Source organism: Callorhinchus milii, unplaced genomic scaffold, assembly GCF_018977255.1.
Source record: "Callorhinchus milii isolate IMCB2004 unplaced genomic scaffold, IMCB_Cmil_1.0 Scaffold31, whole genome shotgun sequence".
Lineage (NCBI taxonomy): Eukaryota > Metazoa > Chordata > Chondrichthyes > Chimaeriformes > Callorhinchidae > Callorhinchus > Callorhinchus milii.
This window is the reverse complement of record NW_024704772.1, coordinates 463,216-489,212: the sequence shown is the minus strand read 5'-3', so window position 1 is coordinate 489,212 and position 25,997 is coordinate 463,216. Positions and strand designations below refer to the sequence as shown.

General features: G+C 51.8%; 2 protein-coding genes and 1 non-coding gene across 4 annotated transcripts; 1 reads left to right on the top strand and 2 right to left on the bottom strand.

Annotated features, from left to right (window-relative positions):
• Positions 1-2,818: 2,818 nt before the first annotated feature.
• Positions 2,819-2,892, bottom strand: trnag-ccc. The gene has a single exon. It is a non-coding gene; the product is annotated as a tRNA-Gly (tRNA).
• Positions 2,857-15,416, bottom strand: LOC103191022 (cytohesin-3). The gene is made up of 13 exons (XM_007911956.2): positions 15,121-15,416; positions 10,517-10,599; positions 9,881-9,945; positions 9,402-9,468; positions 8,868-8,986; positions 8,521-8,601; positions 8,262-8,374; positions 7,952-8,100; positions 6,978-7,089; positions 4,995-5,071; positions 4,606-4,677; positions 4,021-4,178; positions 2,857-3,511 (listed from the first exon to the last, which is right to left on the bottom strand). Exons 1-13 carry the CDS (start codon positions 15,137-15,139, stop codon positions 3,403-3,405), a joined length of 1,224 nt encoding a protein of 407 aa, XP_007910147.2. The 5' UTR covers positions 15,140-15,416; the 3' UTR covers positions 2,857-3,402.
• Positions 9,023-24,761, top strand: LOC103191021 (ras-related C3 botulinum toxin substrate 1). Of its 2 annotated transcripts, none has more exons than XM_007911954.1 (7): positions 9,023-9,359; positions 19,644-19,715; positions 20,692-20,809; positions 21,741-21,803; positions 23,188-23,347; positions 23,629-23,758; positions 24,685-24,761. In XM_007911954.1, the coding sequence occupies exons 1-6, from the start codon at positions 9,217-9,219 to the stop codon at positions 23,754-23,756; spliced, it is 684 nt and encodes a 227-aa protein (XP_007910145.1). In that variant the 5' UTR covers positions 9,023-9,216; the 3' UTR covers positions 23,757-23,758; positions 24,685-24,761. The 2 variants fall into 2 exon arrangements, with proteins under 2 accessions (XP_007910145.1, XP_007910146.1); XM_007911955.2 differs by lacking the exon at positions 9,023-9,359 and adding an exon at positions 18,973-19,219.
• The last annotated feature ends 1,236 nt before the right edge of the window (positions 24,762-25,997 follow it).

Here is a 25,997-nt window from a genome sequence, read left to right as displayed (position 1 = left end):
TCAAAGCGCTTCATAGCATATACTGGAAAGTGAATTGACTCCATATTTTGTGGGTGAAACGCAGCAGCCAATTGCCCACAGCTATGTCCCGTAAATAGTCGTGGATTGAAGTGACCAAGTTATTGTTGCATAGTAAGGTTCCCGTCTGCACGAGGCGAGAGACCACTTTATCTGTCGGGTTGTTGGGTCAGGACACCGAGGCAAAACTCCCTTCTCTCTTTTGCGTTGTTGTCACAAGAACCGGATAACGTCCGTCTGAAAAGGCGGCGGTTTTTATATAATGCTCATAAAAAAAGCCTTTCTGTACTGCAACAAGTTTTACTTCTGCGTTTAAATCGGGTGATGACTTGTGTCGGATTGCTGATGGCGAAAGTTTATTTTCAAAAAGGAGAGAAAAGAAAACCTAATATTTATTTTTAAACCGTTTCCCTTCTGGTAAAGAAAAGGTTTACAGTATAATTAAGAGGAAATGACTTTGTGGCTCGGGCTAATGCCGGCAGATGTGAGCTGAGCGTCCAGTGTGGGGGGGGGGTGTGGGGGGTATATGTGTGTGTGCATGCGTGCGTGTGTACGAGTGGGGTGGGGGTAAGCACAGGACTGAGTCATGTTCTGTGCTCATCATGCAAAGTGAAGCTCCTTATCCTTATTATGTACAAACAAATCTCCGCTGTGTTTTTCTCTGCTGGTAAAATGTTAATTTCCACAAACACTCACGCAGCAAACAAAATACTGATACTAATAATGAACATGTACAAGTTATCCCCCAGTAGTCAGTGAGCTGTTTGAGAGGGGACGTGAAGCTTCAGATTCTATCTTTCCCCTGGCCACTGATGTTAGTTGAGCGTTCTCGGCCTGACACCAACTCTCTGGAGGGTTGGGGGCCCCTCTGGCCACTCCGCTGGTGGAGTGAGGTGTGTGTCGCGGCAATGTAACCAGCAACCGACCCAGCTGTGGGCTTTGGTCCATTCGATCAGTGCAGCATTGGATTTTAATGAATACAAAAAGTCCTTCAAATTTACCAGCGTGGAGTCTCGAGTCTTATTGAGTAGCCAGGCAGGCTGGCCAGCTGTCAGGAGTGCCTTGGATTTGCCCTGGAGACGTCTGTCCGTCACTGTCAGCTGTCTCTCCTGGGAGCCACTACCAACTCCAGAGAGATCCTGACTGTGCCTTTGCCATCAACTCCGACAGCTGGAGCTGGAGCTCAGCCGGTGAGAGTAACTGGAGGTGAAAGCCTGTCCGTTACCTGAATTAACAAATCCGCTCTTCCCCAATGTTGGTGTTCAGCAATACTGAGCTGCATTTGGCTTCTCAACAACAGTTCGTCTTGTCTTCTGTGTGAAAAGTGTCCAGACTGGAGAGCTGTCCTCTGATCTGCCTCAGGAAGCAGAGGTTAGTGTGGCTCTGTTCTCTTAACACTGTGCACCACTTTGATTCAATACAACACTGAGTGTCTCCCATCCTTGGGAGGTGCAGAATTGACTTGTGTGTGTGTGTAAATGTATATACTCTTTGTCTTTCCACAATTATGTACATTTGGAAAATTAAAGCAATGTATTTATGGGAATTAAAGATTTCTCTTCCTGGGATGGGTTTGACTCGCAGTGATGTGAACTCGGTCTGATTTTTGGAATCGCTCACTCAAAGCTGATTTCCTTTATCAATGAAGCTGATCAGCTTCATTGATCACAGACGGGGGTTTGGGATCACGGATAGTTCAGCTTTGTTACCTGACATTGACTCGAAAGGCAGGTATTAAAGTTTCCGGCTCCTGTTTGGAGTAATGGGATGGATTGCCTTGGTATTCACCAAATGCAGTGACGCCTTTGATGTACATTGGTGAGGTGGACCAGTTTTTGGACGATTCGCTGCACCCAAGCATCTCGAACAGATGCAGGCGCCAACACAGGCCACAGTTGGCATTCATCTGTTTTGTGCGTTGGGAGCGTAAGTTGGAGCCGGAGGGGATTCAGTGTTTGGAGTAAACGCATTGCACAAAGTACATCGGTTGGCACTTTCACAGCACCTTCCGCGTAGGATGAAACGGGCCATAAAGCACTTCACAAGAACCCTGGGGCGGAAGGAGGTGATTTCACCAAAGCGCTAGGTTAGTCATGTCAATAGGCCCATAACCTCTGGAACTCCCCCCAACCCCCTCTACCTGTCTTCACCCCTCGCCCTCCCTTCCCAGGCTCCCAAACACTATTCCTGCATGAGGTGTGCTGTGTAAATGCAAGTTGTTGTGAGGTGTTCAGCAGACATCTGTACCACCTCTGCCTGGACTTAGATTCCAATACAGACCCCAGAGGTGGCAAACATCTTCTGGGCGGCAAAGAAACGGGACCACGTCACAAATCCTCAAAATATAAATTTATTAGTTTATTTACAGCAATCAAACAAAAGTTAATGTTGCAGAAGAAGAGAAGACTCCCATTTATTCAACAACGCTTAATTCAAAGTCCCCTCTTGAGCGAGTGTCTTGAGGCAATGGAAACACGTTCATGAGACGAGGTGAACCTGCCAGGCTGAAATAATAATAATAATCCTTGCATTTCATATAGCGCCTTGTTACTTTTTTGAGACGTCTCAAAGTGCTTCACAGAATATACTGTGAAGTGGCCGTATATTTTGTGGCCAAAACGCGGCAGCCAATTGTGCACAACAGTGTCCCACAAACAGTCGTGGATTGAGTGATCGAATTTTTTTTCTTGAAGGGATTATTACCGACAAAAAGCGATCCACCAATTGACTAACAACCGGGTTCCTAGTTACTGCTAGGTAAAGAGAGACGTGTGTGGAGTACGGAAACTTGCCTAAGGTTTCGCCCTGCCCGGGAATCAAACCCGGGTCCTCTCGCTTGGGAGGCGAGCACTCTCACCCCTAGGCTACAGGACTCCATAATTTAGTCAACTCGACAGACCTTCCCTCAAGCACCCTGGATACCTCTAGAGCTGCACGGAACCAGGCTGTTGGGTTGTCTGCTGTTGGCGGGCCGATTAGCTTCCTTCCCTGTTCAACATGCTGAAACAAAAATGTTAGTGAACCGTAAAGGTTTCACTCTTTAAACGGGATTTGTTTTCCCCGCGTGCGTGTGTGTGTGAACATCATCGCAAATCTGGAGTTGCTGATTTGAAGGAGGGAGGGACGGAGGGGAGAAGAGGTGGTGTTTCAAACAGGACGAGATTTTTCTCGCCGAATCGGTTGCCAGATGAAATCCTGACGCTGAGTGCTTTGTTGCCAAAGGGTGGTCCTTTACAGCTTCACAGGATAAAGCGTAGAGAAGTCCGCAGGCTCACACGGCCAGTGGAAGGGTGGGGCGGGGGTTGCTACCCAACAAGACCGATTCGAGACCCAACAGTTTTGAGTGAGCCGCGGGAGGGATTTTCATCGCTGTGTTAAATTATCTCATTCGCACGAGGCGCTGTGATCTTCCATCTTTGCCAATTTCTTATTGGTTATCTTCTTCTTTCTGGTGGCCACCAAGTCGTAGAAAGGATCTCGCGTGATGCTGGCCCTGAAATATAAACAAAATGCGACGATGACACGAGCAAAGACAAACTGGATACCGGATCCATCCACATTTTCCAGACTGCAGTGGATGGATTAGGTTTCTCTTATACCAAGGGATATAATAATAATTATTATTCTTGTATTTGATACAGCGCCTATCACGTCATTGAGGCTTGTCGTTTAGCGCTCTGGGACGCTATCCTGTGCAAGCGACGCTGTATAAATGCAAGTTGTCAAAGCGCTTCACAGAATATATTGTAAAGTGTGACTATTTTGTGGCTGAAACCCGGCAGCCAATTGCAATATAAATGCAAATGCAAGTATTATTATATCTGGTGTAGATTATTGATGATGATAATAATAATAATCCTTGCTATTTGATATAGCGCCCTATCGTGTCTTCGAGACTTCGCAGAATATATTGTGAAGTGGAGTGACTGCTTTGTGGGTGAAAGACAGCAGCCAATTGCACAAATTAATTCAACCTGTTGTAATTTGTAATTCAGGTTTTACCTGATTGATTTGATCCACTCGTCTCTCTCCTCCCTCGAAGGGGCTGAGATCCTGTAGGACTGATGGTTGCCCTCCACCACCCTGCCATCAGTGTCTGTTTTGCACGCTTTAATGGTATTCCCTTTGCTTTTGTTGGGGCAGTAGAGCTCAAAGCAGTTCTGCAAACACGAAAGCCAACATGGTTTACAGCCAGTCTGCAGGTACGTGGGTTCCCAACCTCACTCCTTACAGGTTAATGACTGCTCACAAACATTATTGAGGCATCTCCCTACCTCCCTGACCTGCTCACACCCCACTTCTCAGCTGGCTCAGGTCTTACCCATGTCCCTCGTGCCCTCCGCTCCACCATCGGTGATCGTGCTCTCAGCCACTACGCCCCGAAACTCTGTAACACTCTTCCTCTATCCCTCTGCCTTGTTCCTTCCTTCCCCATCTTCAGACCATCCCTCAGGACCTTCCTCTTTGACCGCTTACAACCACCCCCACCCTCTCCCCCTGGCTCGGCATCGTGCTCTGTTATTCTACCCTGGTGAGGGGCGCTGTGTTAAATGCAAGTTGTTGTTGTGCTTGTTGTGAAATCCTCACCGATTTCCGAGAATCGTCCGCCTCCTTCACATACAGGTTTTCTAAAGGGATGATTCCCCTGGGCTCCTTGTCCTAGAAAACAAGAGGGTTGGTCATTTTGTTGTGTATTGTATCTCGTCCACCTTAGAAACATTCCAACAGATTCTGCCGATACAGCCCCAAGTCCTGGGGTCGAAGACGCCAGACTCTCTCACTGCCTCCTCTCGACGTTGAAAGGCGCTACGTAAATCCAATTTGCTGTCGTTGTCTCAGCTCCGATTACAAGATGAGACAGTATCCCGGCATTTTGGGGGAAGGGGGCGTGGTGGTGGGGGTTTGGGGGGAATGGGTGGGAATTCTGCTCCTTGAAAGCAAAGCCTCCCCTTCGCACGGCAGTGGAGAGAGCTTACCGTGGTGTACTCAAAATAATACAGACAATTGTCTGTCAAGATGAACCACCGGCGTTTCCATGTCTTCACCCGACCCCCTGCAAAAGACAACAGGAGACACACTGCGGTTCGTTAGTGTGTCAGTGTCTGGCCTCCCTGGTCCCTCGTCCCCTCCGTTCCACCATCGATGGCCGCACTTTCAGTCACTACTCCCCGAAACTCTGGAACACTCTATCCCTCCCTCCGTCTTGCCCCCCCAACCCCCCCTCCTTCCTCATCTTCAGGTCGCGCCCGAAAACCTTTCTCTTGGACCGCGCCAACGGTCACCTCCCCCCACCTCACCCCCCCCCCAGCTCAGCACCATGCTCCTCCACCAGGTCAAGCGCTCTGGGGCGCTATCCTGCTGTGTAAATGCAAGTTGCCGTTGCACTTGAAAGGGAACCTCGGCACAGGCACGCAGGCGCTCTCTTGCCTCGGCTTAAAGTTGTTCACCAAGGGTTGGCGTTCTCTATCCAGACTGACACTCAGAAGGCAGGTTGGGATAAAGAAAAGCCCCCTTCGGACCATCCGATCGCATCTGACCAGAACACCTCGCCTGCCTCTCCAACCCCCTCCCCAACCACCCAAACCTCACAGCATCAGGCCTTTCATGTCGGAGGAACGTCCCGATAATAATAATCCCAACGTTCAAAACGTCATCTTTCACAGGAAGGCGTCTCAAAAGCCCTTCCGAGGATTTCACCGTAAAGTGGTGGCTTCCCGAACACTGGCCCTAGTCCCAGACGAGTCTGGTTTACGTCACCGTTCTATTTCCAGCAGCTACACAGCGGCCGTGTTTATGGCGTGGCCACGAAAGGACAAATATTCAGCCGAGATAAATAGTATTAGGTCGGCCCGACTGGAAGAGAATAGCCCACCGCCGTTTTGCGGTGAAGTGCAGCGAGGGTGGGAGAATCATTCCGATCAAACACGAGAGTGACAGTCCTGGGTCTAGACTCAGGTGATAGAAATGAGCCTATTCTGGGCTGTCGGTGAAGTGTGTTATAATTAAGTTGTGTTGGGCTTGAGGTACCTCATTCTTCACACCTCGCACAATGCGTCAGCGACATTATTACTCACCCCTCTCTCTATTTCTCTCTTTCCTGTCTCTCACACGCGGAGCGCAGCTTTGCGAATGACTGAAACCTTTCCGTGGATAAAACTCCTCACTGAAACCGCTTTGGCTGCAGTCACAGAGCTGTGCGCTCGTACGTAGGACGAACGTCCCGAAGCACAAAGACGACGGGGGCCCACCGAGCCACGGGGTGGGTGGGGGAGTGGGGTTGGGGGCGCGGAGACGAAACTCAAATGTACTCAAATAGACCCAACAGAAAATTGACTGGGTTTCCCTTCCGCCTCCTCTCTGGGCTGGAAGTGGTCAAGGTGTGCAAACAACAAAGGGGACAACCCTTTGCCCGCGTGTCCTCACCCCACACCCCACCCTCTGGGTTCAGTTGCCGGCAATAAAGATCCACCCACGCCTCTCGCCCACAAAACATGCAGTCGAATCACTTTACGACGTGTCCTGCGAAGCGCTTTGAGACGTCTCGGAGACCCGATCGGGCGCTGTGTCGAACGCAAGGGACGGTTATCATTTCACGCAGTGCCTCTCATCTCGTCGGGAGGATGTCTCGGAGGGTTCCACCGTAGGGTTCACCCTAAAGCAAAGCGACTACCTATGTAAGGTCCAATTTGTGTGCAGCAACATCCCCACAAACAGCTGTGAAGTGCATGACTGATACCATCTGGGGAGGAGAGTGGGGTGAGGGTATTGCTGGCCAGGACACTGGGAGAGAAAGAGAGACACCCTTCTCTTTTCGAGTAGAGCCGTGGGAAGGAACCGTTAACGTCCTCACGCGTGACCCTCCCTCTTCGACTGCGACTTTGTAGAGTGTCCTTTACCCTGTCTCCCCCCCCCCCCCCCCCCGCCACCCGAGTTTCCTGTCGCCAAGCGTGAGCGCTTACCCAGTTTGGAGAGCCAGCCTTCCCGATCGGGGTTGAAGAAGGTGTGCGTTAGGTCATTGCCGTCGTCCTCTGGGATCTTGAACGGCTCGTTCCTAATGCTCTCGTACAGGTTCTGTGCCAATACAAACCAATCAGGAAAGGTTAGTCGATCGGCGGATCGCCCTCCCGGGGGTAATAAGGCCTCCCCTCCCTCACCACCAAACAAAAAAATGCGGTCACTCAATCCAATCCACGGCTGTTTGCGGGGACGCTGCTGTGCGCAATTGGCTGCCGCGTTTCGCCCACAAAACATACAGTCACCACACTTTACAGTGTATCCCGTGAAGCGCTTTGAGATGTCTCGACGACGTGATCAGGCGCTGTGTCAAACGCCGGGATGACGAAGTGACTTGAAATTTCCACGCAGAACAAAATCGTCCTGTCCTGTGTATTTTTGTTACCCGGCGCCTTATCGAGTGCATCGCAGAGTTTTGTGCTGTATGTGAGCACCTGCCTGCTTTTTAAGTGACTGAAAAATATAGAAGTATATATGTGGGTGTGTGTGCGTGTGTGTGTGCGTGTGGGCGGGCTGCGGAGGTGGCTGGTGGTGGTGGGGTCGGAGTTATTGAGCAGGCGAGTAAGATTGTTAAAGAGTAAGATAAGAATTAGTCGCTTTTATCTCTCTCTCTCTCGAGAGCCAGCCCAGAATGGGCTGAAAGGTCTCCTCCTACACCGTGTCACATTCTGCGGTGCGTTCACTGACTCTTAAAGCCCGGACAGACTCGCTCGCTGTCTCGATCACGTCCAACCCCACTCCCCCACCCGCCCCGTCGCTGTAAATGGCTGGTGAGCTTGTAACAGTCCCTTTGCCTCGCTCCCTCCCTCGCCTCCTCCAAGGCGCGTTGGGATACCCTTCCAACGCAAAAGGCGCTGTGCGAATGTAATGTGTTGCTGCTGCTGCTGCTGCTGTTGTTGTTGTGGTGGTGGGTGCTCACCCTGAGCAGCTCCTGAGGCAGGTCTCCCCCATTGTTGATGCCGCGGTTCATTTTGTTGAACCTCTCCAGTGTCGGCTTCTCTTTCACGTTGGGGTTGTGGAGGCTTGTGTTCAGCATAATGATGGCAAAGGACAGGACGTAGCAGGTGTCTGCAAGGCAACGGTTAGCCGGCTGTCAGTCGGAGGGCACTGGCGTAGGAACAGTAACGACAACGTGCACTTGCACAGCGCCCCTCACGCAGGGGTGGGGTCCCAGAGCGGGGGAGAGAGAGAGGGGGGGGGGAGGGAGCGGACGAGCTTTCCTCACTTACCCGTGGATTGAAAGACGTTCTGATTGCACTGACAGTATCGAGTGGCGAAGGCTTCCATCATTCGGTCAATCTTCTGCGCCTCGCCCGGTAGGCGGAAACTCCACAGGAACTGCCTGCGTTTAACAAGCAGCTGGTTACAGTCAGCGTCACAAAGGGGTCGCGCCCCCACATCGGGACTCGGAGAGAGAGATTGAGGGGCTCTCGAACGTGGGGGGAGCGAGAGAGAGATATTGCATGTGTTGCTCCTGACGCCTCTCACCTGAGCGCTTGAACCAGGTTCAGGTCTGAGAATTCTTGCAGCTCCACGAAGGACTGGAGAATCCTGATGTTCATCGGGTCCCTGAGCAACACCAGATCAGGGATACCATTCAAGGTCAACGTTCAAGGTCAATATAGGTTTCCCTCCGCTCCCCGAACTCGGGCACTCCCCACATCCCCTTCTTCCCTTTCCCCCACCCTCGCGCCTCCCACATTCCCCCCTTCCCTTCCCTGGGAGGCTGTATAAGCCTTACATCAAATGCAAGGATTATTATTATTACTAACAGCATTATTGTTAATAATATTTAGCTGTGGGGGTTCAAGAATTTCTCAGTGAATGGCTTTCACCTCTCCCCGAGATAGTCTCCGATGGCGGTCTTGTTGAGGCCTTCCCCTTTGTACAGGAACTTGGCGATGTCTTCCTCGTTTCGACACAACAGCTTGTTCTCGATCAGGTACTCGATCCCCTGTGGAAAAGCGACGATTAGCTCACAGTTCCCTCCCTCGCGCTCGCTCACACCTGTTTGCCGTGACGTCGCTGTGCGCAAATCGCTTTGCAAAGACACTTTGACACTAAGATACTGGGAAATGCTCTGCGTTGTCGTCCCCTCCACGAAAGGCGCTGTGTCGACTCTAAGGACTATTGTTATTGTCATTATTGTTGTCTGTTGTTGTTGTTGACTGTGGTTTGTTCTCGATGCAGCTGAACGTTTTGGCCGGGAAAGGGAGAGAGTGTAACAGAGCGGGAAGCTTGCACTCCGAGGGGACACCTCCTCGACTGTCCCGGAGAGAGAGAGAGACAGAGAGAGAGAGAGAGAGAGAGAAGGGGGAGAGAGAGAGGTAAGCGAGCAAAGAGGGGAAGGAGGGTGGGAGACCTGTCACCTTTTTGGGATCCATGTTGAATTTCTTCTTCCCCATCGCCATCTGTTTGTTCCTCTCGACGGTTTTGCTGTGTTTTGTTCAAGTACAAGAAGAATTAGTGTTGCGAGACTCTACCACACCCGATAGGGCGTGCGAGTAGACAAACGCAAGAACAAATGAGATAGATTTCTGCTGGGAAATAATTTCTCGGGACAGATACAGTGCGTAGTTTGGGACACGACATGTGCAGGCGACTGCCAGGATGGCGGAAGGCGAACTGGATGGACCTCGGTCTTTCGCCAGCAAATTCTTGTGTTCTTAAATGATTTGGTGCTGTATCTAATACAGCGGTGGGTGGGGAGTGAGAGGGAGGTTTATCTTTGCTGGTGGAGTTGGGTGTAACGGGAATCTTGTCTCGCCAGTGTGCTGGGGTGGGGGGGCTGTGGGGGTTGTGGGGGGGGGAGGGGGGTGGGTGCTAAGCCAGTCCCCCACACTCTCACCTCTCCTCCGCGTGAGTGAAGCTCTCGATGTCAGCGAAAACCTGCGAGATCTCAGCCTTCAGCTTCTACACACAGAGAGAGAAGGCAAACAAAACAACCAAAAGTCAATTTTTAAAAAATACAGCGAAACTCACTGTATTTGTTGGGACCGTACGGTAACACTTTAGACCTTATGCGAAGTGTGAGTTACGGCAAATTTGGGTAAATCATATAGCACGTGACTTGGGTAAAGTTACGTATGTATAAGTCGGACTTTAGCAGAGGGACTGTACTGACAGGCGGACAATAAATTTGGTCACTCGTTGTGTGGCTGTTTGTGGGGACGGCGTTGGGTGCAATTGGCTGCTGCGTTTTTGCCCACAAAACGGACAGTCACTGCACTTCACAGGGTGTCCCGTTTAGCGCTTTGGAAGTGGCAACGAGGCGCTGCATCGAATGCAAAGGTTATTACTGTTATTTTACAACGAGATTCACTTGGATTTTAAGCAATGAATCTCGCTGCGAAGGGCTACTCTTTGAGAGCTGAGAGGCGTTGCGTCAGTGTAAGGTGTCGGGAGGCGCTTCACACCCTGTCCTTGTGACGGTGGCGGAGAGCCTCGGGTCTGGAAGGGGCGTTTAGTGGGAGTTTAATCGGACCTCGATATCAGCCATCAGCTCCTGTTTGTGCAGACGAATCAGTTCCAGCTCAGTCTCCTCCTCCGTGGATAGGTCAGGGGGTCCTGTAACACAGCAAACACACACTGAGGTGCCCGTCAACAACAACAACAACACACATTACAAACACACACTGAGGTGCCCGTCAACAACAACAACAACAACAACAACAACACACATTACAAACACACACTGAGGTGCCCGTCAACAACAACAACAACGACACATTACAAGCACACACTGAGGTGCCCGTCACCAACAACAACAACAACAACGACACATTACAAGCACACACTGAGAAAGTCCACAACAACAACAACACATGACATTTACACGACGTCTCTCACGTCAGGAGGACGTCCCAAGGCGCTGGACAGTCAGGGATTTGCACCCGAGCTGGGGGTTGGGATCAGGAGGGGGTGGAGGGCCGGGAGGTTGGGGGTAGGAGGTGACCCGAAGGCGCTATCGAAGAGGAGGGTCTCGAGACAGGTCTTGAAGGAGGCGAGGGAGGGGTAAGGGACAATGGGACTGTGGGATGGGGCTCGGGAGGGTGGGGGCAGAGAGGCTGGGGAGGGTGGGGGATGTGGAGCAGGCAGACAGGCCCTGGGCTCAGGTGAGCCACAACAGCAACAACACCTTGCCTTTAGATAGCGCCTTCCACGTTGGGAGTGACTTACTCTAATATAATACATAAATATTTTATACACAGTAAATAGCAAGCATTTAATTTTTATTTATAAAATATTTGCGTTCACACTGACACATAAACCTATAAGATATATATATATACAGTATTCAACAATTCAACCTCCCCCCCACTGTAACCCCCCCCCACCCCCACCACCCAGGTGACAAGTTTCCTCCCTCCCCCTCTCCCTCCCTCCCACCCTCGTACACTCCCTCGTTCCTTCCCTCCCCCGCTAGTTCCAGGAAACGGCACGTCCTACATTCTGCAGAAGTTGAGCGGATATTATACTTAATGTTCAGCGTGTGTGTGCGTGCGTGTGCGTGTGTGTGCGTGCGTGTGCGTGTGCGTGTGTGTGTGGGGAGGGGGCAGAGAGAGTAGGTTCACAGCTTAGCCTGACAGAAGCCAGAGAAGACGAAAGTTTATGATTTTTACCCGAAAAAATGTAGTCCCCTTCGTTTCCCCCTCCCGCCCCCACCCCCCGCACCCTTCATCCCAATCCTCCACCACCCCACCGCATCCCTCAATGATTGTATCAGATTGTATTATTAGACATGACGGAGTTGCTTAGGAGGAACTTCTTGCAGAGAGAGAGCGAAGGGCGATTAGAGTGGTGTGGAACTCACTGCCGGAACTTGTGGTTTAAAGCAAACAGCAACAGTATTTGAGAGGAAACCCAATGCATGGCGCGTGTGAGGGAGAGAGGGGGGGACAGGAGAGGGGGACAGAGGGGATGGTGGGGGGTGGATTTGGATCGCAAGACCTGGTTGGGCTGAAGGGTCTGTTTCCAAGTCAGAGGGTTGAACCCCCCCCACACACACACTCACACTGAGCTGACATCCAGGCTGATGCTCTTACTAAGCAATGCCAGGAGGGCTCCTCTAGTTCCCAGATGTGAAGCGCTTTGAGACATCCGGAAAACGTGATAAGGCCCTATATCAAATGCAAGGATTATTATTGTTGTTTTAACAGATTGATTAGGGTTTTACTGATCAATGGAGGCAGCAAAAGTGTCTACCAGAGACGGTGGATGTTTGCCCTGTTTCGTTGTTGTCCAGGAACCTTTTGAAAGTGGGATGAGTGGAGTACAGTATCACAGATACTTCCAAACAGCCAAGTGAGAGAGAGAGAGAGAGGAGATAGAGAGAAACGAGAGGATACATATGGAGAAAGAGAGAGAAAGAGAGACGAGAGAGAGAGAAGTGGTTTAGCTCAGGCAATGAATAGCCTTTGCTCTGCATGACCACATCCTGACCAATACAGGGTCCTCTTCGCACAGGGCTGTCTATACGCAAAGCGCTGCACACATTCCGGTAAACGAGATGCTTTTCTGGACCGAGCTATTGTGAGGGGGGAAAAGATAGTGTGTGTGGTGGGTGTGGGAGTGGGCGGGGAGGGCAGATATATTATTATCCCCCTTTCAACAACAACAACAACAACAAGATTCCATTTATAGAGCGCCTTTCACGTCGGGAGGACGTCCCAAGGCGCTGTACAGTTGGGTCAGGATCCGAGCATTGGGGGGAAATGGTCAGGGTGAGGGGAGGAAAGGGAGGGAGCGAGGAGGGGGGAGAGAGTCGAGAGGGGAGCTGAAGGCATGGTCACTCTGAAAGTATTGGTAAAGAAAGCCTTCCTGGCGTCTGTCCTGGAATCATTCCCCCCCCCCCACACCTCCTAACCCTGTGTCCCCCCTTGCTGTGTCTCTGCGTGCCCCTTAAAGTATTGTTCACCAGTTTACTTTTTCAATCTCGTTCGAAATGTACAGTCATAAAAACGTAAGAATTTATAATAATAATAATAATAATAATCCTTGCATTCGCTGGTGAAAGAAGACCAAGGTCCCTCCAGTTGGCCTTCCTGGCTTGACGTCACTTGACATGTCGTGTCCCAAACTAAACACAGTATCCGTCCAGATATTTTTTTCCCCCGAGAGAAATCTATCTGATTTGTTCTCAAAACAAACGGCACTTGTTGCTTCCAACCTAGGGAAACAGTCACTACACTTTACAGCGCATCCTGTGAAGCGCTTTGAGACGTCTCAGCGGCGTGATCGGGCGCCGTATCAATGTGCGGATTGTTATTAGTTATTATTATTATAAAAAAACAGGGTGACGGTGTGTGACAGACTTTCCCCCCTCTCCACCCCCACCTCCCCCTCCGCGCCCCACTCTCTCTCTCTCTCTCTCTCCCCAGTAAATTGGCTTTGTGTCCAATCCCTGTCTCGGAGTTTGCTTTGACTCACAGCTTAAACTGTTTCCTCAGCTGTGTGTTGGGGACCCGTTTAGAGGCTTCGGAGTTTCACTCTGAACATCATCCACCTTCCCTCAGCGCTCTCAGATCCCTATTCTCTTTTGTGAGGGAGAACAGCATTGAGTGCGTGTGTGTCAGTGCGTGTGTGTGTTTGGGGGGTGGTGGTGGGTGAGAAGGTTTATCTCCCCTTTAATGCCTGTGTTTGTGACCGATCCCAGAGTCACTCTGCTTCACCAGCTCCCTCCCTCCCTCTCTCCCTCCCTCTCCCTCCCCATCTTTAAAGCCCAATGTAAGACGTATCTATTCAACCATAATTATGCTCATTATTCCCCGCCCACCCCCCACCCCCACCCCTAGGTCGGCCGCCCAGGGCTTTGAGACGCTGTCCTGACACACAAGGTGATGATAATTGTTGATGACGATTGTTGCTCATCTGGTCTGCAGTGATGTCCGAGGCTGAACATCTGAGAGGATACCGATGAGAGCTGGAAATGGCCGTTCGAGAACTCTATATATAAAATCTGCACAGCCCCTGACACCCGAGTCTCAGAGCTCAAAATAAACTCGCTAAAAGCTCAGCCCCGTGTGAAACCCAGACACGCAAGCCTAGCCTCACCCATGCTGGGGTGAGCTAGCGCTAGCTTTGACCCCCTAGCCTAGGCTGGGGAAGGGGAGAGGGGGGCGGGGGAATCAGCCATGGCCCCTGCTTCAGGCACCCCAAATTGTGGCTTCAACCTAACTATCTTGCCTTGAAGTGGAGCTGATTTGCGGAAAGAGTTGCGGAGAATTTGAGGTGCGTGGAGCAAGGGTTAGCTCACCCGTGCCCAGTGGAGGCGGAGGGAGAAAGTTGGTTTAGTTGGGGGGGGGTGGGGGGCGGGGGTTTAGGTGGCACTGGTGGGAGGGGGAAGAGATTTGAGAGTGTCAGTATGTGTAAGCCTGACTTGGATGGAGAGCAGAGAGATGATGGGTATGTGTCAGCTCTGAAGGTCACGGCTGGAATGATGGTAAATAACAATCCTTGCATCTGACACAGTGCCTTATCGCATCATCGAGATGTCTCAAAAGGTTTTACTGAGAGGTGGATTGACTGGGTGTTTTGTGGGCAGACGATTTTGATACAGCAACAGCCATGAAGTCGACGAGCGATTTTATCTGAAGCGTGGGGGCAAGGCGGGATAGGATACCGGGTCGGAGCGGGAATCTCCCTGCACTTTCGAGTAGCGTCATAGGGGGATCTTTAATGTCTGCCCGGAGAGGGCACGGACGGTGGAAATTGGGGTTAGCGTCTCCTCTGACGAGGGCAGTTGGGGCTGAGTAGGGGGCGGGAGGTGGGTGGGGTGGGGGGGGAAAGGGGGCTTGGAACCCACAACCTCCCGAGGCGAGGTATTGCCAACCAACCAACCCAGGCTGACACCTGTCATCACATCGCACCTCAACACTGCCGGCTCAGACAGACAGAGAGAAAAGGCAGCAGCAAAGATGATAATAATAATAATAATAATAATCCTTGCATTTGATACAGTGCCTCAATGCGCTTCAATCAAAAAATCAACAACAACAACAACAACGAAATGACATTTGCCTTTCACGTCAGGAGAAAACACAGTTAATAGACGGAGCGAGAGGGGAGAGGTGAAAAACTTGAGCTCACCAATGTGGTTGTCCTCCATGGTGGTGGTTGCACTGGGTGCAACTGAGCCCCTGGACTGAGCTGGTTGGCTGGATGGATGGCGTTGGATCGAGCGAGCTCGGGCGCTACGCTGCGTGTGGTTGGGGAACGCCAATCACTTCAGGCTCGAGCCGCAGCCCTAAAGGGGGTGACAGGCACCATCGTCGGTCACTGAGAGAGAGAGAGAGAGAGAGAGCGAGAGAGAGTGTCTGGGTGCCTATCGCCAGAGAGCTCAGCACTTCATCTGTAAAGTGCGGTGAGCTGCTGACAGAGATCGAGCCCTGATTAGGATCCTCCCACTTCCTCTCTCTGCAGCAGATGAAAAGCTAACCCGGGGGTGGGTGGGTTGGGGGGAGGGAGGGAAACGGGACGGGTTTCACACTGACATTCTCGCCCGCTTTACCGTAAAACCTCCAATAAGTCACTGATCGCCAAAAGTTCTGCAAAAATCACCCAGTGACCGAGCTCGAGAACAATCCCTTCTCAAGGCCCATCTGAAGACCCTCCTCTGCGATGGCGCCTTCAGTCACCCTCCCACCCCCACCCTCCCCACCTTCCCTCCACCCACTCCTGACCCAACCCCCAGCTCGGGTCCAAATCCCTGACTATCCAGCACCTTGGGACGTCCTCCCGACGTGAGAGGCGCCGTATAAATGTCATGTGTTGTTGGGCTGTGGGTTATTGTGAGTGGTTCTGGGACTCAACCCTGCACGGGGTGGGGTGGGGGCGGCACAGCATGGCATCATTGCAGGTATTAAATCAGGTTCCTCCCCCCACCCAATCTGCTCCCCATTCAGGTAACGTTAAACCGTCCCCATGGAGTCACAAAGGCACTCACACACACAGTGTGCACTCACACTCACTCACACATGTGTAAACTCCCACCCGCGCACACTCAACACACACACACACACACACTGTCATATATGCATCTACACACACACCTACACCCAGTCACATACACACACATACTTACTCGTACACAAACGCGCACACCTACAGACAGACAGCCACGTATACTCACACACACTCGCACTCGCACTCGCAAGCGGTTGTGCTAATTACCATCGGGTTGCTGACGGTTTACTCTGTGAGTTACGGTAGTTTAGCCAGACATAAGAAGAGGGAACTGGAGAGGATTTAGGAACTTGCTGATGCTAAACATGTTCCAGGCTATTTCTCTTGTGTTCCTCTGAGACTTGTTTCCCCAGAGAGAGAGAGAGAGAGAGGAGGAACATATCAATGTTCCCCTTCCCTCAGCTCAGCTCAGTCCCTCTCTCTCTCTTTCTCTCTCGCCTCCAAGTCAGAAGGTCGTGGGTCCAAACCCCCCCCACCCCACACGCACTTTGGGAACTTTGGGTTCACGGGGCGCTGCTGGGTGGTGGGTGGGTGGGGGGGAGAGCCCCTCATTGTCGGAGGCGCAGTCCATTTGGATGAGGTATTAAGCTCCGGTTTCCAAGTCCTGACGTGGGGTTCAATCTCACTTAACCCCCCCACCCCCCCCGGCTTTCTGCCTCGGGATTCCCATTACCATAGCTTGCTCCCTCTCCTTACCGACTCACCGACAGAACAGCGGAAATAATCCATCGTTATTTTCCCCGTCAATAATCCTTTTGTGATCTCAAAGACCTCGATAAGGTCCCGTTGCCCCCCCTCCCACCCCTCGCCTTCGCTCTCCCCCTCGCCCTCGCCTGCACGCTCCCCGCACGGGGGAAGGGGGAGAGAGGGAAAGGGGGGTGTGGGGGGAAGTGGGGGGGGAGAGGGAGCAGCCGGAGTGACGTATCACATCCGATATCTCTGCTGAGTCAACACTCTGTGTTTCAGTCTTACACTGAAATCTGGGTCAGAATGAATCGTGCTTCGGCAGAATTACAACCCAGTCACTCGGGAAACCTCCGTCCCTCCCTCGAGGGAAGGAGGGAGAGGGAAGGAGGGAGGGAGGGAGGGAGTCAGCGACTGACTGAGTGACTGAGTGAGGTCATTTTGCTCCACTTTAACCAGAAACACAGCTGAGGGGAAGTAACTACTTTTACACCTTAGGCAAGTTTCCTCACTCCACGCGCGCGCCTCTGTTTAACTCGCAGTAAGTAGGAACCCGCTTGCGAGCCAATTGGTAGGATCGCTTTCCGAGGAGTAAATAGTCCCTGCAAACCAAAATGTGGCCACTCAACCCACGGCTGTTTGTGGGGACGCTGCTGTGCTCAATTGGCTGCCGCGTTTCGCCCACAAAACACACAGTCGATTGACTTTACAGTGTATCCTGTGAAGCGCTTTGAGACGTCTCGAAGGCGTGATCAGGCGCTGTGTCAAATGCCGGGATTGTGATAAAGTCCTCTCGTGGTGGGTGATGCACCCACACCACTCCTCTACCCCCTAGAGTGTTGAGGGCTCGAACCCAAGACCTCCTGAACCCAGAGCGCCTTGAGCTGGGCTGACACTGGGGCTGAGGGAAAGAGGAACGAGAGCCCTGGTCTCACACAAACACAGTGAGCAAGAGAGCGAGGGAGAAAGAGAGCAAGGGAGCGAGAGAGGCAGGGGGGAGCAGAGGCGAGGGAGACGTCACAAGGGTAAAAACCCGAGCGAGCAGAGAGCAATGCTCAACCATCCCCGAGCACCACACATTTAATGTTCTGCATGACAGCATCTCTCTCTCTCTCTCTCTCCCTCCCTCTCTTTCTCTCGCTCCAAACTGACTCCCGTTAGATGCTGTCCTCGGCTCAAATCCCTTTGGTCTCAATCACCAGCCTCCCCACTCCCTCGCTGTCTCACTCTCTCTCTCTCTTTCTCTCTGGCTTCTCGGGAGTTTTCGTCTGTTTGTGAGGCTCTGGAACTCCATCCCCCAGTGCCTTCGCCGCTTCCTCCCTTTCCTCCTTCAAGGCCGGTCTCAAAACCTTTCTCTTTGACCGAGCCTTCAGCTCCCCTCTCGACTCTCTTCCCCCTCCTCGCTCCCTCCCTTCCCTCCCCTCACCCTGACCATTTCCCCCCTCCTCGCTCCCTCCCTTCCCTCACCCTGACCATCTCCCCAATGCTCGGGTCATGACCCAACTGTGCAGCACCTTGGGACGTCCTCCTGACGTGAAAGGCGCTTTATAAATGGAATCTTGTTGTTGTTGTTGAGATGAATGCCTCCATTGTGAAGGGTTCTGAGTTCGGCTGCGTAGGGAAATGAGGCCGGTGTGAGTGAGGATCATTCATCTACCAAATGGGCTGAGCGTTGGCAAAGCAAGACTGTCTAACCACGGTGAGAGGTATGGGGGGTGGTCTCAGGACGTAGCTCTTCGACCGCGCTCTCTTTACCTATTTCCCCCCATCACCCTCCCTCCCTCCCGTCCAGCTGGCAGCATCAATCACTTCAAGATGCGAAAAGGCGCTGGTATTAATAATAATAATCCTTGGATTTGGTACAGCACTTTATCGCATCGTCGAGACGTCTCAAAGCGCTTCACAGGATACACTGTAAAGTGCTGTGACTGTATATTTTGTGGGCGGAAACGCAGCAGCCAATTGTGCACAGCAGCGTCCCCACAAACAGCCGCGGATTCAGTAACCAAATTATTCAATGTATTGTTTTTGAAGGGATTATTACCTCCAGAAAAGCGATTCACCAAACGACTAACACATGAATGTAAGTTGTATTGCATTAATGTCCTCCTCACTTGAACGTCTGTCTTTCTCTCTCTCTCTGTCTCATGATCCGTGGACGCGATGTGAAAGAGATACCTGAACAAATGCGGTTAGAAAGTCTTTCTTTCCACACACTGAGCCCATTTGGTAGGTAAATGACCCCGGCAAAGGCTCATTTCCCTACGTAGCTGAACTCAGAACCCTTCACAATAGAGATATTCATCTCACAAACGAAACTCTTGAGAGGCCAGAGAGAGAGAGAGAGAGAGAGAGAAGAGAGAGAGAGAGGGAGAGGGAGTGGGGAGGTTGAATATCACTGAGTCAAAGGGGTTTGACCCGAGGACAGCCAGGCGGAGAGAGAGAGAGACCAGCGCAAGTGTCTTAACAGGAGTCAGTTTGGAGCGAGAGAGAGAGCTGCCGTAATGCAGAACATTAAATGTGTGGTGGTCGGGGATGGGTGAGTGTTCCTTTCTCCTCACTTGCACTTTTACCCTCGAGGACTCTCCCTTGGCTCTGCTACTCCTCGCTCGCTCCCTCCTTGTCTCGCTCGCATTTACATTTTCGGAAGTGCCACGCTCAGAGTAAGATATTAAACCGAGATCCCGTCTGCCTGTTCAGGTGGATGTTAAGGATCCTGAGGCACTGTTAAGAAAGAGAAGTGGTTTTCTCTTTCCTGGCGTCGTGGACGACAGATAAAATCGTTTGCTGGTTGTGTGGGACATTGCTGCGTTGACTCACGGAACATACAGTCACGACACCTGGCAGTGAAATGTGGTGATGTCTTGATGAGGCGCTGTATCAAACGCCAGGATTATTATCATTATTATTATTATTATCATTATTATTATCATTATTATTATTATCATTATTATATTTGACAGAGCTGTGGGGAAAACCTGCCTTCTCATCACCTACACAACCAATCTCTTCCCGGAGGAGTACATCCCCACCGTGTGAGTATGCTGCTCTTCCCTTGCCTCCTCCTACCCCCACACACTCCGCTCGGCTAACTCAGACTTGATAACCTTCGGTGTGACGGGGGCCATATCTTGCGCCAGGATTGTTACTGCTTGTTTCTCGTAAGCTTGACACCACTCTTCCCCTCTTGAACCCCATCCAATATAAATACACGTTCTTGTTTGACTACCAACAACAATAACCTGTATTTATATAAGGGCAGCAAGAGAGGGGAGAGGAGGGAGGGGAGAGGAGGGAGTGGAGGAGGGAGGAGAGGAGGGAGGGAGGGGAGGGAGTGGAGGGGAGGGAGTGGAGGGGAGAGGAGGGAAGGGAGAGGAGGGAAGGGAAGGGAGGAGGGAGGGGAGCTGATTTTACGATAAACCAGAAGTGAGAGGGAAAGGGAGAAGTTCGCTCTTCCTGAAGTAAAATAGAGATTGCGACAAAGTACAGAGAGAAATGAAACCGACCTGAGTTACTGAGTCAGGGCTTAAATAAACAGAGTTCAAGCAGGTGGACGGCAATGGGAATTGTTTATTCTAAAGTGGGAAATGTAATTCATAGAATTATACAGCACAGGAGGAGGCCATCCTGTCTGTGCCGACTCTTTGGAAAGACTGATCGACCCTCAGTAACCGAAAATTACTGAATTAATTTTAAATTCAAATGAATTAATTTGAATTAATTGAAAATTACTGAGGGACGATTGCTCTGTGTAATGGAATAATAATCATAATAATAATCCTTGAGACGTTAAAACCAAACTCATCCCCCACCCCCTCCCCCCGAACGCCCCCGGTCAAGAAGGGCATTAAAAGATCTCCCCACGAAAAGAAAAGGGAGTATCCCTGCCTCCCTCCTGTCTCCCCCCAGCCCTCACCCCCCACCCCCGTGCAGAACTAAGAGCCGTGGGATTTGGAGTGAATCGGAAGCTTTATTCCCTGGCGTCTGTCTCTCTCTCTCTCGCTCTTACAGGTTCGATAACTACTCTGCTACAGTGACTGTGGATGGCCACATGGTGAACCTGGGACTGTGGGACACAGCGGGGCAGGAGGACTACGACAGACTCCGACCTCTCTCCTACCCCCAGACCGTGAGCACCTTTCCTCTTAACTCTCCCCCCACCCCCCCTCCTCCCAGCCCCACAGTGCACCTGAGTTACCTCCATCGCAACCCCCGCCCCTCCTCCCCTAGAGCAAGGGGTCACTATGCTCCTCGCACAGAGAAGAGAGCCGAGGCTGATCCTGAATGTCGGGAGGTCCCAGCTGGACAAGCAGTGGGAAGTTTGCTAGCCAACGCTCTCAATGGGAAAGCTGTGTGGCTGTACTGCTTAAAGCCCAGCTGTTATCCCCTCCTCCTCCCCCCCAGCCCCAATGCACACTCTAGGGTACCCCCCCCACACACACACACCATTCCCAGAATTCGGTAAGCAATGACACGGGCGATCAATAATCCTGGTCGCTCACTCCCACGGCTGTCGTGGGGACGTCGCTGTGCGCAAATTGGCTGTCACCTTTGCTCACAAAACACACAGTCACTACACTTCACAGTGCAAAATCCTGCCAAGTGCCTTGAGGCGTCTCAGTGACATGATCAGGTGCCATCTCGAATGTGAGGCTTATAACAATAGCATTATTGATAATAATCCCGGCATTTGATACAGCGCCTGATCACGTCTTCGACACGTCTCAAAGCGCTTCACACGATTCACTGTATAGAAGATTGACTGTATATTTTGTGGGCTTGTTATTAATAATAACCTCTCTGTCTGTCTATCTGTCTGTCTGATGTCTGTCTGTCTGTCTGTGTCTCTGTATGTGTACGTGTGTCTGTGTGTGTGTGTCTGTCTGTGTCTCTGTGTGTGTATGTGTTTCCGTGTGTGTGTCTGTCTCTGTCTGTTGTGTATCTGTGTGTGTATGCGTGTCTGTGTGTGTATGCGTGTCTGTGTGCGTATGTGTGTGTGTCTGTGATGATGCCTGGAATAACCTTTGGTCTGTTAGGTGATTGGTTCTGTTTCTCCTCAGGACGTCTTTGTGATCTGCTTTTCTATGGTCAGCCCTGCCTCCTTCCAGAATGTGCGAGCCAAGGTAGGCTTCAAACACTCCCCGACACGTCAACGTCAATGGGGCTGGCGTGTGTGCGTGTGTGTGTGCATGTGTGTGTGGAAGCTCTCCATTCAAATCCAGCCCCGGCAACAACAACAACTTGCGTTTACACAGCGCCCTTCACACGAAGGACAGCGTCTCGGAGCGCTGCACAATGGCGGGGTTGGACAGTGAGAGAGAGGGGGAAAAAGGGTGGTGACCAAAGTCGCAGTCAAAGAAGCCATGTTTTCAGGTGGGATTTAAAGCCAAGGAGAGAAGGGGAGGTGGGGTGGGGGGTGGGAGAGGTAGAGACGGAGGTTAGGGGAGTAGTGGCTGAAGGCACCCCCGCGGATGATGGTACGGAGTGGTGGGGGGCTGGTGGGGTGGGGAAGAGCTGCAGGGCTCGCGCACTCTCTGTTAAGCATAAACAAAAATAATAATTCGGTCACTCAGTCCACGACTGTCTGTGGGACGCTGCTGTGCACAATTGGCTGCCGTACTTGCCCACAGAATATGGTCACTTATGTACTCTTTTCAGTGCATCCTGTGAAGCGCTTTGAGACGTCTCGAAGACATGATAAGGCGCTGTATCGTATGCTAGGATTATTATTGCTGTTGTTATTATTATTAATAATATTAGCTGAGTGCCAGGCTTTACTGTTATGTGGAGGGAAAGGTTGCGAGGCTGGAAACCCACAGGCAAATCTCACACCACACCCTGGGAGTGAGCGACATTTCCTTTCCACTGACAAGACACCAGCAGAATACCAGATGCAAATCGCAGCCGAAGGCCAGCGAGTTATGCAAAGATTTCCCCCACTCCCCGACAGTTTACGTGTCAGCCTGTTGAGGTTGTGGGATCGACCCTCCTTCAGTGGGAGTTTGGGGGGGTGGGGTCGGGGTGGAATCTGTGCTCACGGGCGAGGCTGACACTCCAGTGCAGCGCTGGGGGGGAGAGGCAGAGGGAGAGCGCGTAGTCGGACCCTCAGTTGAGATGTTAAACTGAGCGGGACCCACCCCTTCAACATGAACGCACAGTGACTGCGCTTTACAGTCAACCCCAGTGCAGCGCTCCGGGACGCTGTGTAAATGCAAGCCGTTCGTGTGGCCGTCGGCCTTTCTGTTGCGGAGGAAGTGTGCATGTGACATAGGAATTATTATCACTGATTACTGTTAACGTAATTATTATAAATAATCCACCGCAGTCGGCGTGCCGCTGCCGGGCGCAATTGGCAATCCGCCACCGCGTTTCGCCCACGAGGTGTACGGTCAATTCACTTCACACTGTGTCCTGTGAAGCGCTTTGAGACGTTGTGATAAGGCACTGTATCACATGCGAGGATTATTATTATTAATAGTAATATAACTCCCCCCTCTTCTCGGCCAGTGGTTCCCTGAGGTGAAGCGGCATTGCCCCCACTCCCCCATCATCCTGGTGGGCACTAAGCTGGATCTGCGGGAGGACAAGGAGACTCTGGACAAGCTGAAAGAGAAGAACCTGGCGCCTGTGACCTGCGAACAAGCCACTCAAGTGGCCAAGGAGATCGGTACGTCCCCTCACCCGGTCCTCTCCCTCCCTCCGTTCCGCGGGCTCTGGCCTGCTCCAACCCGCCATCGGCGTTCTCTGCCCCCACCCTCTGGAACTCCATCCCACAGTCCCTCCGTCTCGCCCCCTCCTTTGCCTCCTGCAAGACTCGTCTCAAAACCCTCCTCTTCGACAGTGCCTTCGGTCACCCTCCTAACCCTACCCTCCCAGCCTTCTACCCTCTTGATCCTTGCAGAATAATCAGGATTTCCCTCTCTCTCTCTCCCCCCCTCTCTGCGGCAGGAGCTGTGAAGTTTATTGAGAGCTCAGCGCTACTGCAGCGAGGGCTGAAAGCTGTGTTTGAGGAGGCCATTCGCTCTGTGATCTTCCGTCCCGCCCAGAAGCGAAAGCTAAAGTGTTCCTTAATGTAAAGGTAAAGGCGGGAGGGGATATCACACAACATAGCACAACACACCACACAACACACAGCACACAACACAACACACAGCACAACACACAGCACACAGCATAGCACACCACACACAGCACAACACACCACACACAGCACAACACACCACACACAGCACAACACAAAGCACACAACACAAACACAGCACAATACACAATACACCACACAGCACACAACATAGCACAACACAACACACAGCACAACACACAGCACACAGCATAGCACACCACACACAGCACAACACACCACACACAGCACAACACACCACACACAGCACAACACAAAGCACACAACACAAACACAGCACAATACACAATACACCACACAGCACACAACAAATAAGGTCCATCTCAGGGTCTAAGCACCAAGTGTTCTGAGACTCTACCCAGCAGGAAGGGCGTTATACACATGCTGCGTGTCTATCAGTGTAAATTTGTATTTGTGTTGGATTATACGTGAAAGGTGCTGTGTGTGTATGTACATCAATGTGAGCTTGTGTTGTGCTTACAGAGCGACCTTTACCTACACCAGGGAGGTGGTGTCTCAGTGCCGGGCACTGGTGGCTGGGGAGGGGAGGGGATGGGAGGGGAGGAAATATTACCCGGTCAAAATAATTGCCGTTCAAAGTGCTTGACGTGGGGGGTGGGAGGTCGGGGGCCTGAGGGTGAGGGTGAGAGCGAGGGAGACAGAGAGAGAGAGAGAGAGAGAGAAGTCCTGTCTGACTCAGAGACGAGAGCACTACCTATCTATTACCCACCTATTATTATATTATTATTTTATTATTATTTTATTATTATTATTATTATTATGACTAAACTAAAAGCATTGACACACGGGCCGAATCTTTGGTGGCAAATTTGGAATTGTTCTTCCCTTGTTTCCCATCCCAGGTTGGAAGAGGGCGCGAGAGAAGGTTCGGCCTCAAGCCAGCACCTCGTCTCTGGGATAAGAAGACTCTTGGTGGAGGGGGTGGGGTGGGGGGTGATGGGGAGGGTGAGGCTATCATTCCATTCCTTTCTCCTCTTACACATCCCCTACGCCAGCCCTACTCTGATGGCCCCCACAGTGGCTTCTGAAGACAACATTGTGTGTTAAACCAACATTCTCGTTCCTCTTCGACCGCGCCCTCTGCTCCTACCCCCACCGTGTAAATATGGCGCTGTGCAAATAGAATGCGTTGCTGTTGTTGTTGTTGTTGCCGAGCGGAGGGGCGGCGGCGGCGGCGGCGGCGGTGGCGGGAGATTGTCGGCCAGAGAGAGAGAGCGAAAGAAATGATGATACAAAGATAAATACAAAGATAAATACAAACTAAAATTTACAGTGAGGGAGGGAGGGAGGGAATAAAGGGAGGGAGGGAGGGAGGGAATAAAGGGAGGGAGGGAATAAAGGGAGGGAATAAAGGGAGGGAGGGAGGGAATAAAGAAGTGAAAGTTTAGATGAAATCTAGCCACTGGCAGGTGTCGGTGAGGCTGACGGTGTCCTGTGAGTTGGTGGGTTGGTGGACTCGCTTCCTACGTACTGTGTCGCCCTCTTATGTTACTTACCAGGACCTACAATCCCTGACGTCTCGGGCAAATCTTCCTCGGTACCCTAACGGGGAGGGGTGGGGGGGGGGGGGGGGGGTCCCAGCTGGACAAGCAGCGGGAAAGCTTAGCCAGACAGCGCTCTCCACGGCCACGCTGTGTGCGGGTTTAGCTGGTTAGACACCCGCAGTTACCCCAACGCACACTCTGGGCTCCCCCCCCCTCCCACCCCCACCAGCCCCCAGCCTTGGCTCTCGCCCAACCTTATTATTATTATTAAATAATATTATTATTATTATTACTTTCCGGAATTAGGTGAGCAGGAAGCTTCCCTCCAGAGAGGGAGAGAGAGAGAGAGAGAGAGCGCATTCCATTCCAACAATCCGTGTCTGGGATTTCCGTGTGTCGGCGGTGGGACGGGTGGAAAGCTCAGCTTGGTTCGGAGACCCTTAAGCCACGGTGATGGGTTTCCGCGTGTGTCGGACCCCCACCCCACCGGCTGTCCCACCCCACCAAAAAAAAAATTCCGATGAGCTGTTGCAAACAGAGAAGGGAAGGGAGTTTTCCTTTCTCTGCCGGTCCCCTGCGGTGTTTGCGGGACGTCGCGCTGAACAAAAGAGTTCCCGGGTAAACCCCCCTCCCCGACATGAGAGGGGCTGAGTCACACGTGAGGATTGCTG

Excerpts from the sequence above, each read along its gene's own strand:
- LOC103191021 (XM_007911954.1), top strand. The coding sequence starts at position 9,217 with ATGCAGCTGAACGTTTTGGCCGGGAAAGGGAGAGAGTGTAACAGAGCG. Across the intron at positions 9,360-19,643 it reads GAGAAGGGGGAGAGAGAGAG|AGCTGTGGGGAAAACCTGCC; the intron begins GTAAGCGAGCAA and ends TATATTTGACAG. Across the intron at positions 21,804-23,187 it reads TCCAGAATGTGCGAGCCAAG|TGGTTCCCTGAGGTGAAGCG; the intron begins GTAGGCTTCAAA and ends CTTCTCGGCCAG.
- LOC103191022 (XM_007911956.2), bottom strand. Across the intron at positions 9,946-10,516 it reads AGCTGATGGCTGATATCGAG|AAGCTGAAGGCTGAGATCTC; the intron begins GTCCGATTAAAC and ends CTCTGTGTGTAG. Across the intron at positions 3,512-4,020 it reads GAGTGGATCAAATCAATCAG|GGCCAGCATCACGCGAGATC; the intron begins GTAAAACCTGAA and ends TTTATATTTCAG.